Source organism: Rhyacophila brunnea, unplaced genomic scaffold (assembly GCF_057557595.1).
Source record: "Rhyacophila brunnea isolate RB1 unplaced genomic scaffold, BYU_Rbru_1.0 scaffold_1, whole genome shotgun sequence".
Lineage (NCBI taxonomy): Eukaryota > Metazoa > Arthropoda > Insecta > Trichoptera > Rhyacophilidae > Rhyacophila > Rhyacophila brunnea.
In genome coordinates, this window is record NW_028232751.1 from 65,252,921 (window position 1) to 65,266,782 (window position 13,862).

At 31.3% G+C, this 13,862-nt stretch overlaps 1 protein-coding gene across 3 annotated transcripts; it reads right to left on the reverse strand.

Moving 5' to 3' along the window:
• Positions 1-2,463: 2,463 nt before the first annotated feature.
• LOC147080131 (uncharacterized) lies at positions 2,464-13,496 on the reverse strand. Of its 3 annotated transcripts, none has more exons than XR_015070811.1 (8): positions 13,269-13,496; positions 11,643-11,795; positions 10,404-10,575; positions 7,514-9,247; positions 6,498-7,191; positions 4,986-5,093; positions 4,263-4,779; positions 2,464-3,265 (listed from the first exon to the last, which is right to left on the reverse strand). XR_015070811.1 is itself a non-coding variant. In XM_085948287.1 (4 exons), exons 1-4 carry the CDS (start codon positions 13,416-13,418, stop codon positions 9,240-9,242), a joined length of 483 nt encoding a protein of 160 aa, XP_085804413.1. In that variant the 5' UTR covers positions 13,419-13,496; the 3' UTR covers positions 7,263-9,239. The 3 variants fall into 3 exon arrangements, 1 of the variants encoding a protein (XP_085804413.1); XR_015070810.1 differs by having other exon boundaries at positions 3,829-4,779; XM_085948287.1 differs by lacking the exons at positions 2,464-3,265; positions 4,263-4,779; positions 4,986-5,093; positions 6,498-7,191 and having other exon boundaries at positions 7,263-9,247.
• Between the last annotated feature and the right edge of the window lie 366 nt (positions 13,497-13,862).

The following is a 13,862-nucleotide window of genomic DNA, read 5'->3' on the forward strand; positions in this document are numbered from 1 at the left end:
AAATATTGTGTTTTATTTCAATTAAGTACTACAATATTTTTTCATCAAGAAATCAGGCGTCTAATAACAAAAACCTATAAGTCACACGTCATATCGATTAAAACCTAGCAAAACATGTGCAAATTCACATTATGAAAAAATATTTAAAAACGATTTATAGAAACCAATTATTTAAAATGATATAAATATATTTGTCTTGTATTTATTGCAAAAAGGCCTTCATCAGTTAATAAAAATGGGCATACTGTCCTAGTTTGAAAATAAAAGAAAAAACTAATGTTAAAACCAATCAGTTACACTTGACACAGAAAAACATCATTTACCACTATTATTGATCATAATAGATTTGAGTTTCAACCGCATGTTCGTCCTCCTTCTTTTACCGACGTTTTGGGCTCGTTGAAGAGCCCTTTCTCAAGAGAGGAGGAAGAACACGCAGCGGAGACCCAAAAATTCATTACGATAACAAAAAACCGTGAATATCTGTTATTGAATTATCGGTTTTTATAATCAGACGCCACAATTGACAGTCAATATTTAAAGAATATGTATATCAAAGGGGAAATGGAATGTGAAATAAAAAGGCAGAAAATAATTGCAAAAGTTTATTAGAGTTTTTAATATAACAACAATATAACAGATAAGGCATCATTCTAGGAATTGGTAATGGATTGGATACATAATAAGAAAATACTTTATTAGGTGTTTGTACTTCATAAACAATGTCTACTAAAACGGGACATTCAATCACAGTAAATAAGTTTCATACTATATATTTATTTATCTACCATCGACAGTCAAGATTTTATCACATATTTAATGGCAAGGTAATTCAAAATTGACTAAAAAAACTAGATATCTAATACTATATTAATATCACATGAATAGTAAGTACCTAGTAGTAAATTGTAAGTTTTGAAATATAATAAAATAAATAAATTATGACAACAGGCAGGTACATCCATAGATAACAGACGTATATATATATATATATATATATATATATATATAGATTCGTAAGTTCCATACAAGAAGATGCCCCTTATAATTAGCACCATCTATTGGCGTGACTCGAAGTTTTGACTATGACAGAACCATAGATCCGAACCCAAAAAAGTATTTATAATTATAATTTTAAAATATTAATTCGGATCAAAAAATGAAACGCGCAGTTTTCAATCAGATACAATTTATTGCAATTATATTACTTAATAATAATGAAACCAAGACATTTTGTAATAAAGGTAAGTAATACAATTTTATAATAATAGGTAAGTATGTATATCAACTTTTTGACAATAGTGATTCTTCTAACAAAAAAAAATGAATTAAATGTTAATAACACTTTGATGGTATTGAAAAATATAACATGAAATTTCACGAGGCAAACGTGAATTATGTATTTTTATCTATCATAACAGACAACGAAATAAATAAAAAATATAACCAAAAAATCATAATAAGACTAAAATAAAGTTTATGTATATTACTAATCTTAAAATGACTTCTTCAAAAGATAATATGTTTGGCTCACATTAATACTGACAAATGTTATTTAAACAATGGTGATGTGTATGCAAATGTTTTTTTTAAACAGATATTGTAAATATTTAACATTACTAGTAACAACTAGGTATAAAATAAATGGGAATACGTACTTAACTACAAATATGTTAAAAAGCTCATGACGTGTGTTTTAAAATGCATATTAAAATAAGAGAAAATTATTTCATGTAAAATAGCAAATATATAGGTACAGGAAGGACATATTATTATTCTTTTTGCATTGCGGACACGACGAAATCATTTTTCGATGGTGTTAGTGTGATTGACACACTTATAAATAATGACAGAGAAAATAATAATTTATTTACAACAAGCAAACTGAATGATAAGATAAAATGCTTTTAATACATATTAATTATTATAATACATAATGTTATAATATAATCATAAGACAGACAATATGCATTTGATGTATTCAACAATAATATTATTAATAAATTTAGATTGAAAAGGTATAAAATATAATATGTATTAAGGACATTGCAAACAGGTAGGTCTGTACATAATTGTTGAAATAAAAATAACGAGCCTACAAGGAGTTGAATAAAACTAGAAATTATTCATTATATTTAAATGGCTGTATTGTTTGATCGATGATAAAGATAAATATCGATATAGGTAGCTGCATCGATAGAAATAAAGTTTCATGAAAGAAATACCATTGGCTTCCTTTTGATTTTTCTGTTGGATTTCTCCAGTGCTCGCAAGTAAACATTATTATGCCCTTTATAAAATAATTTTCCATTCAAAATTTTGTTCGTGGTATTACAAAACATATTAATTTGAAATGAAAGCATATATTTGATGTATTTATCAATAGTGTCATTTTTATGTAGCGGGCACGAAAAAACGGATAAGTCAATTTGATTTTTAATTTCAACACTTATTTTCTTTTTTATATTACATGTAAAGGCATTGACTGACAAATATTTTTTAATCAAAGATCCCGTTCTATCAAAACAGCGAGCCATATCTATCGACACTTTTTTTAAACCACTATAATCGGTGTATTGTTGGGCTAAAACAAAACTATGCATTCTGGCAGGGTCAGTTAATAATGATTGCGCACAATTTATACAAGACATATTTATAATTTTGCGTACTATTTGTGTATATTTTAGCGTCAGGAGAACTTATATCATTGTCAACATGAATTTTTCCAAAGAATTTCAATAAATTATCAAATAGACCGACGGCGCCATCATTTTCGCAGTTATTACCGATTGAGGATCTCGACATCATGTTGCTAATTAAAAGGCTTTTAAATGATCCGGAGAACTGAAAAGGTGTTGGATTAATATTGCGACCGCCGTGGCTTCTTATGAAGCCAAAAAAATTTTCCAATGAATCTTGGTTTAAATTGCGAGGAGCTAAAAACTCAAACCCGTCCTGATATACTATATCCCAGATTTTCATGATCCCTTCCAAAGCCTTGATCCAATTTTTAATGAATGGCACATTATTAACAGGATTCTTAAATTTGTCCACAAATACCATGTTTTTTATTTTTTAATACACTCTAACCAAAATGATTTGTGAAATGATGATTCTGATATGCAAATTTTTTTTGCCTTCGAATGTGAAATTGCAGTTATTGTGGTTCCATTTACAAAATCAAAAAGGTCGTCCAAAAATAGTAAATTCTTGCCCGTATACAGGGCATCCGGGGGGATTACTTCTCCATTCGGCATTATTACTCCTGGAACGAAAAAAAATAATAATTTGTAACGTCTAGACAATAAATATTACGACATTTACATTTTAATTAAGCAAACGTGCAGAATTTGGTGTAGATAATATTCGATCAATAATGTCAAATTAGGACATTCAAATACACAATCATAAAGCCGACTTACTGTAAAGAATGTACCAAGGTAAAATCTATACCCGGAGCCAGATTGCATTTGCACAAATTATATAAATTATTGAAGATTTATCAGTTTTGTCATAGTTTAGTATCGAGATATCTACTTGTATGGATAAGCACTTGCCATGTACTTATTAGTATGAACATTCGCAATCGGATCTTAAATAAGGGTTTGACGTATAACTTATTAAAAACGCTACTTTTGAGAAGAGCCATCAATTGGAAGCTTTGCCAACAATTAATGCTAACAGCTATTGTCTGGTGGAAAAGATCTTTGTGATACCAGCAAATTACATGTATTCAATATTATTTTATGGTACCAAACAGTTCAAATGGATTTCCAAAAATCGAGAATACCTATTCTGAATTAATATTTCATTAAAACAAATACTTACTGTTTCTGGCACTGTGTACTAGTGCACTACCAACTTTTTGACTCAATATCTGGGCACAGGTAGACACTTTCATTTTTTTCATTTTTGATGGATATATGCAATGACATATTAAATGGACAACTCACTTCATACCCGGCGCACGAGAAATTGTGCATGAAACATTCACAGATGTACAGGTAGATGTCACGTGATCATATGACGTATCCGTTTCCATTATGCGATACAAGCTTCGAGAATTTATAGTAATATAACCTTTATTGTAATGGCGTATTAATGTCATGACTCATTGCGTTAGAAACAGATTCTCGGTTACTTACGACTTCTCGGAGATTAGACGCAAGTGAGACAGCGCATCACAGGCGACTGTCCAATGGTTTCTGTCATTCAATTGCATTCATTAAAATGGCATTTTATAAATAATAAATAATACTAACACATGAAAAGTGATATCCCATCTTTCTTGGAGTGTTTAGTAGATTTTTTTACAATTTTTAACTAGGCACATTGGCATTTTGTAACACAATAATAACGGTGGAGTCGAAACCTGACAGTCAGAAATTTTGTATGGGCAGACCCAGCGGTGTCGCCAGACCGCTTGCAAGCAGAATGTTCATTTGAGCGTAGGATACCGATATTAAAATATGAATTTCGCCATCCGGCAGACCCGACACAAAGTGAGTGTCATTTTATTTTCTAGATGATTCGTCCATATTAATGTCATTGGATATATGTGAGTTTCATTGATTTTTGGAATTAGTCTCTCGTTTCCAATATATTCTGCATCCATTTCATACAATTGTTTTATATGTTCCCACGACGCATATCTTTTAACTACGTCTTCTAGATACTCTAGATCTTTTGTCGTTAAATTATTTCTGATGCCTTTTAGTAGGTGAGGGACATCAAATATAGAAAGAAATTCTACGCCAGGAATTATTTCTAGGGTAATACCTGAAATTTAGGACATTTTTTTAGGTTACTTTAATAGGTAACACCAGAGTCAAAATATAAACATAGGTACTCGTACCACGTACTTACCTAATATTATTTTTCTTAACAAACAGGTCTAAGATGTTTAGTTTCTAAGAAAATTTACATACTTATAAAATAAATATACCTACGTTCAATTTAATCGTATGAAGATAATATATACTTACTTTCGTAGCCTGTTCCGGATCTCAAATGGTTTGTATCCTCCCTCAACTTATTCAAAGCAGCTGTATTTGTGGAACTTTGATCACATACAACGGCAACTATTTTTAATCCTGTAAATACATAATATCATTTTATAAAGCGCAAGTAAAATATCTTCTCCTTGTTAAAAATAGTGTAAAAGAATTTCTATTACTTCAATATAATATCATAATAGCTTATTTGCGTTAAAATTAATTAGATATTAGTTACATAGTTTAATCCTTACAATGTAAAACGTAAATAATAATATAAGAATTTCACCTAATAATTGATTAAAGTATCCCAACCTTTATAAACTTCAAATAACGATGTCAAAAACAAAACTAATAGGGTGTTCATCCAAAATTTTCGAATGCGATTTTACGCCTGATATATAATACGCCCGTATAATTGCGTTCATCCAAATTTAGTACATAAGCATCTCGCCAAACCCGAACACCTAATGCCCCTCTACCATAAGTTTAGCGAACCGATTGCTAAATTCGGCAGAGTTCATTTTTGACAGATCGCAACTGACAGCCCGCGTTTGTTGATAATTGTCATAGGTACTTGTTTTCTTCCGTATTTCATTATGATTCAGTGTATTATTTTGATTATTGTCTAATGGTACTATCTATTTTACAATTGATTCTATAATTGGTGCTTCATTTTATTCAATCATGAATGCTTTATTTATAGGTAGTAAACTTTGCTTTCGTAGATAAAGCTAATCTACAATGCCGCACATTTCGTAAAAGAGGCGACGCTTTCAAATTTAAGAGTCTCGTTAGTAAATACACATCAGACGCAGATTCATGAAATCAAATAAATACAAGTAATATAATATTTTGAACAACTCAATTCACATGATTATGCTGGAATCGATTTATGCATAATAATTATATGGTAGGTAGGTATACTATCACGATAACCATTTACTTTCATTTGTTTATATTGTAATGATTATTTATTCAATAACGTTTATTCGGCATTCGGATTATCCGGCCATAATGTAGTATTAATCGAAAAATAAAAGAAATAATATGAAAGTAAATGTAATAGCGAGTTCAAAATATATGGACCACTAGGGATATCTAGCGGCAAAATGTGAGAAATTGTCATTTATTTGACAGTTAAGTGCCCATAGACATCAAAAACTGACCATAGAGAAAAAATATTTTTCTGTTTTAATATAAGGAATACTTGTTTCAAATAGGCGCGCATGTACAAACACCGTTATTTGCATAGAGCATAATGGAACACGGCGGCGCCCGTATATACAAATCCGAAGCTAAGTGGGTGAACACTCCACAAGTTTTATTACGGCAATAAACGGTTTCGGCGTAAGGTGAGACCGTCATAAACCATTTGGTTCGGCTTATTTCCATGGAAACCCTATAAAGCTAACTTATTTTTCATTCTAAATACCTACGTATTAAAAAAATATTAGTTTAGTACTTAAATTAAGTATAGCAGTGTCTTCATTGAGTACAAACCTGTGGAATGTAAAGCTTTGTAAACTTCCTTGATACATCGTGTCAATTGTACTGACTTGGTGGTAGATTGACTGTAATAGTACGCTATCGGTTGTTTGCGATTATTAACCAAACTACGAATCATAAAAACGAGGACGTGGTCGGCAATTTTCAAAATCTTCGATCAAGTCGGTTTTCCTGTAATAATCTAGGTGAGGATCCAAACACATCTCGTCCCAAATTAATGTGAAATATTTATGTTTGCGTTTCATACGTCTAGCCATTTCCTTAAGGTTAGACATAATGACGCCCGAGACACCGGTACAAATTGGTATTTTAGATAACAAAGATTGCAAAGTGTGAATTGTAGAAAGTGTAAAAATTTTAGAAAGGAATTTGTATGCTCTGCCGCTTTGCTTGTACAGCGAAAGGGCTAAAACTTTATCATCGTCACTAAAACGTCGCCCTTTTAGTTTTACTTTAGAAGATTTAAGCTGCAATTTGAAAAAATTTTGTTGCAATCGTGTCATATCCTTCGTGACTAGATCGAAAATTTTTGATTTCATAAATTGTTTGGCACTTGTTAGGCGTCGGGCAAAGGAAACATTGCTGCTATTGCGTCGTCTAATGTACTTTTTTAATGCAATACATTGCCGACGGTATTTCATCTTGGTCGCATTGCATTCAATTGCAATTTGATTTTTCGCCGTCCGTTCTGTAAAATAAAATTGTCAATATTATGATAATCGATAATATAAAAATTATTTTTTGTATATTTTTATTTTTAATTATACAAGTACTTACGTGATATTATTTTGAATTGTTTTTAGTAAGTAATAATAGTAACACCTACATGAAATAATATCCTTGAAAGAGGTATGTATCTATACTAAAAATTATATTATTCAACTTTATCTCGAGTATGGTTTAAAATACGGAGATTCGCCTACTTTTGGCAAAAGAAGTGACTGGCAAAGAGAAAGGGCTGTAGGGGAGTGTCCTGATGTTATTCGATACTGTAGGACTCAATATTTTACCTGACCACAATATGTGTCACTATCATCAATATTTAAAGCCACTTCATTTTCAATATCGTCAACGTCTTGACTGAGGTTGATATTGGTGTCATTTTTTTGAAGCGTCGGTCTTAAATTTTGTGATGGACATGCTCCAGTCCTCAGTCTCTTGCCATTGAAGTCATGCGGTAAAAAATGAAGCCGACATACTCCGACAGACGTTGGAATCTGTCCTGGCGCAACATTTTGAAATTTAACGTTTGCCATAAAATGGACCCATTTTCTCTGTTCATCAGTTTTTACAGGGAGTTTATGGCAAATTTCACTCCTTGTTGTACAACCAGGGATACCACAGATCATAACCATTTTAAGATACTGAAATAGTAATAATACTGAGTAAATATTATTTTATTGTCGATGTTACATGTAATTAATATTCAAATGATTATACTTTTCCACCGTAAAACATAAAATGATCGACTATAAAAAATATATGAAACGTCATATAATTTTTCCTTCTGCTGGATAAGCAAACTCTTAACATATTAATTTAATTGAATATCTATTCACCTTAGCATACTCGTATTTTATTGCTCGTGTAAAAGGAACGATTAATCATATTCCTAAATAATATGTAACGTAATTTACAAGGATTAAGAAAATTTTCGAGCCTAATAATAATGTACATTCCAATTTTTAGGCGTTGGCTATCTTGCTTTCTTTGTGAATATTGCAAAAGTTAAAAATTGTTAGGTGTTCGATCGTTTAGTAATTATTTACTAAAATCATAGACTGAACGATGAATTTACGAACACGTTAATTATTAGTGTGTAAATAATATAAAATAAATATCGCTGGAATATCACTATTTAGATACCAAGTCTAAACGAAAAAACTTTGGCATAAACATAATATTATTAGGATTAATAAATTAGACTAACCAATAATTATTATAGGAAATCTTTAGTTTAATATATTGTATGCTTCTTTTGAGAGGCGTTGTTAATGTTATAATAATATTATAACTAAATATCCGAGTATAGTTATAACAATCCGTACGAAAATATTGCAAATACGAATTTCGCTGTTTCAACAAACATGGCGGTAAACAATTATTTTGCCATGACGACGACATGATTTGAATTTTTCATTCTATAAGCTGATTGGTTGTCACTAAAAAGAGTTTAGATTCAAAAAATAGATAGAGATGGGCTCATAATATTGGCACATCAATGTTATTTTGTCAATATTTTGCTGCTGTCACATTCCTTTCTAAAATATCATTATAATTTAAAAATAAAACATAACGACAATAGGAAATACAATTATTATAGACAAATAAAAATAAAGAATGGTTCACAATACGATTCAATTCGATAATTAATTGATATAATTAAATCACCAATACTAATTATTATAACGTATTGATAAAAAATTGATATTTTTTATCCGATTAGCATCTCTAGTCTTTGGTGTCATCTATTCGAATTGACATGATATTAGTAACAAAACAGTATTTGACAGCTCGCGTGCTTGGATGAGCCATGGGTGAGCTCTGATTGGTCATTGAAATGGCCTTGTGTCATGCGACTTCGTGTGTGACCGTGCTGCCATCTATTCTGAAAACTGAGTATTTCTGATGTATTAGGTGGTCACGTTCGCTGTATGGAACTTTCACCCCCTTGGGTACATCTCAGCATTCAATCGGAGAGAATCCCCCCGATTCCATTTCACCCATCCCCGGGTTTCAAATACCTGAAAAATAAAGAAATAGGAACATTAGACTTTTAGCTTTAAAATACTAAAGAATGTATACAACAGCACAACACACTATTATTGATGACTAATTTCGACAACAGATGGCATTAGGAGTATTAGAGTTTAAATCATTAATATCTCAAAATTAAGAATAAGGATAATGCTATTTTTCCAGAGAAGGGCTCAATTATTACTCGTGTGCCACGATATTTGCCAAGATAATCAGAAATATCGGCAAAAACATCTCCGCAAGACAATGCTGATCGAAGATTTATACTCGTAAATTAGCTAGGTATCAAATATTTTTGTTAGTCATTACAGCCATGCACTTAATGATTTTCAAAAACAATTAACAGAAACACACTATACCAATGAATGTCTACAAGCTGGCACGAGTTCAAATACGTTCAATAATATGAACCGATCCATCATTCGTACAAACTGTACGGCCAATGAATTTCAACACAAAATGGTGCAAAATTCAGAAAATGACTATAGATGTACGTAACATAAAACAGGAGGTCTTATTATTAGATTTTCCGAAACAAGTGCGTATTAAGCTGAAAAAAGTAACATTTTTTCGAAGAAATTTTATTTGCAATATTTGCTATGAAGTCGCTGGGTCTCACGCGCGTCAATATCATTTTACTCCCTACTTCAATTATAGTTTGTCAATTTATGGCTACGGCCGTATGTTGTAGATTAACCACTGGGGAATGACAAAAGAAATGGCGTATTTCAAAAAAACACTACCTTATTCTTAGGTCAATAATTATTAAAAAGCAATCATTATTCATAAGATGTTTATCACACTTGAATGGCCAAAGACATAGCTTATAATAAGTATCTTTAGAATCATCTTCAAATGTGTTCATTTTTTGAATAATAAAATGCCTAATTCTTGTCAAACTTGGGATCACAGAGATTATCAATATAATTTTTTATCGTAAATATTTCACTATAATAATGTCGATATAAATTATACTGTTGGTTTTATAAATGCTACGGCCATATGTTGTAGCTTAACCACTGGGGAATGACAAAAGAAATGGCGTATTTAAAAAAAACACTACGTTATTCTTAGGTCAATTATTATTATAAAGCAATCATTATTCGTAGAATGTTTATCAACTTGATTGAATAAAACTTTTACCATTGCGACAGATGACATCGCTGGTTGTTAACCTTGCATTATATTCGAGGTTATTTTTAATGACTCGTTCGTTGATCTGTTTGTCATGGTATGTAGCTTGTACTTCTGGCAGCCTCACCGGAGAAATGTGATCAACATCTTCTGACAATATGACACTGCTCATTGCGATAACCTAAAAATAATTCGGAAGATTTTTTATTATAATCCTGATAGTGGAATTAAAGGTGCAAAGGGATTTATCCTCGTCCTTAAATTCTTCAATTTATATAGAGGGAATGAATAAAAAAAGAGCACAATGGAAAAAAAAGCATCGGAGTTAAAGATAAGAAGCTTTACAGATTCGCAAACACGTTAATCTTTGAAAAATCACCTGTAGGTCTCGCCATCATGCTTCGCTGAACTGAAAAAAAGTAAAACTCGAAAACCTAATAATATAGACTACATTTTAGTTGTAGTCTTATTGCTTTTGTCATTTTAAATTAGTCATAATTTCGATATAGCAATAATACTGGCCAATCATCAATTATTTTTGTTCAATTTTAGCTTCGCATCAAGTTTATTTGAAGACTCGACAAAAGACAAACATTATCGCTGTCCACTTCTACGCTTTTAGTAAAAAATCGTGCATACCTACTATTATTTTGACATATTGTGGAAACGTTTTATCTATGATATCGCTTGTACATGTGCAAGGGTTCTCATGGCACCAACAGTGTATAAATTGAACTATCGCGATAATAACAGTTTACACGTAAAAGTGGTGACTGTCTCGCCAATCCCATTCTTCCAGCGTAAGCGAGACACTTTGTTGTCATTTTATGTTGCTATTTGATGTGAAAATTGGTAAACGTCAAAATGCTCTGCGCGCTGCAGGAATATAACCATATCGTAGTAGCGAAGGGTGGAGGTAGAATGTTAAGATCCGCCATAAAAAGTGCACATTAAACTTTGTTAGTAATACTATTACCAAATAAAACCCTTCTCCATAAAACGGTCTCTAATGCTATATCAGGAATTTATATTATATTTTATGCCTCTCTCCCATACAAAAAAGTATCCGAATGAAGGACTCCCAACACACCCACATGAGTTCTAAAAGGTATTAATACGAAGTAGTTTTTATTGAACGACAGATGGAATTGGTTAGTTTTTAAAAATCAATTAAACCCGTCCATGTGCTGCGGATGCCAGATGAGAACCTCAATTACAAAATAATAATAATAAATTATAGGTATCCACCTGATGAACTGCCTTGCCTTCCGAATATGAGCAACCGGGTTGTGGATCCACATAATTGATTTGGCATATTGTGTCTTCAACAAATTCGTCCTTGAAATCAACTGTGTGAGAATCAATCTCAGTTTTTACAGACCCGAGGTCTAATTCAGGACTCTGAAAAATCAAACACATATTTCATAATATTATGTATAATATATAGCACATTTTTACGGAAAAGTGTCTTGCTATGGTGTTTAACATATAAACACAAAGTCCCCAAGCCATGTCTCCTCCTGTAGCATTGTAGATCAAGTGATTAGAGGCTATTTTTTATTAGTCCACCATCTTCCTTGACTGGAACTGCCTTAAAATGACTAAAAATGTAGCCAACAAGAAAACTAAGTGACACGTCACATAGTCAAATAATATATTCAGTGTCAAACAATAATTTATTTATTTAGTGACAAAAGACGCGCTGTACACATAACAAATTAATAATTCAAGACGTTCACGACATGACATTTAGAATAAGAAATAAAGATTAATCAAATTAGTAGAGAAAAAAAACAAAGCAAAAAATAGTTGAAAAGAAAAGGAATAAAGTTTAAAAAAACAACAATACCTAATTGAAAAAAATACAAATTAAACAATAAAATAGAATTTAAAAAACAATAATTGCAAGTAATGCACTTGCAATAATTGTTTTTTTAAATTCCAACCCATACCAGCCAGCCGCATAGCCCACGTTATTGGTGCCTGGTGAGTCTGGCATGAGGAAGCAGCGTTCATTCAAAATGGGTGCATAAAAATTGACGGCTGCATACAAATTCAAATTTTCAAGAATATTGGGATTGGAAACTATATCAAGTGACAGCAGGGAAAATGCTTTAAGAGCAGAAGTGACCGATGAGATTCAAGAGAATGAAAGGCGAGCATGCCTTGAAAAAAGTTGTCAAAAGGAAAATAATTATACACTTACATTAAAACATAATAATATTATAATGTATTATAATATAATATTATATTATAATGTCAAATAATATATTATTATATTAGATTGATACAGCGAAAACATTTCAAAGTACTGTCTAACTGTTTCATTTGCATCAGTAATAAATCAATGCATGCGATACTTTAACAATAAGCAGTGGGTCTATTCTATACACAAGGCGGCTAATGACGGTAGTTTATCATATGTTTGTATTGAGGTACCTATTATAACAATTATTGTTACAAGTTAGGTGACTAAACTGTCTAACTCAAAAAATTAACACAGCCTAGAGGGGTGCAGGTAAAAAATAGCACTTTTTGACAGTTCACACGGTTAACTTTGGTAGGTATTGTAAAAATTATTATTGATACATATATCAATACTTACATAACTATGTAAACTACCCTCGATAGTCGCCTTGTCTATAGAGTAGATGCGTACGAATAAAATAGGTGCCTACATTAGAAGTGATTATCAAGTGTTGCCAAGTTAACTTTTGAGTAATGGTGTCGTTTGACATTGGATTTCACCACACACTCGTTTTTTCCTCAGGCTATTAGACAAGTTAGTATACTTATTCGTTTTAATCATTGTCCAAATAATCAACAAAACCACCCAACCGAAACGACACGATACATCAGATTTGTAAAACTAACCTCAAAAGTACAGCCTGCATCGTAGGTATTTTCTTGCTTTATATTATAAATGTTGACTTCTGGACTGTTTGAATGCAATATTGGTACTTCAAAACAATACCGTCCTTCTGCATCAGCTTTGAATACTTCCGGTTCGCGTTTCACATCCATATTATGTATTTAAAGCAATAATAATTTGTAGGTATCGTGCCAAACTGTCAGTGTCTCGTGGCTATGGACGTCATAAAAGGGTCGATACTTTGAAGTAGGTAACGATTCAATACTTTTTTTCAATATCTCTTTTATTCTTATATTCTCATTTGTGTCATTTCAATATACGTTTGTATATTTTTATTATATCATTTTTCTATAATCTAAGGTTCTCAATTTTTACACTGTTAACTTTTGTAAGTACTTATTATAAATTTCTTTGTATTTTTTTCTAATTGATATCAATATGTCTAGGTATGTTAAGAGTGTCTTGTAGGTATTATGAATGTTTTTAAAATCAACTATTGATTGTCCATTCATAAATTAATTCATTTACCTACTTAATTAATATGTCATAGAAATTTGTATGTTATTGTGGTGTACCCAGATTAATTAATACCATTT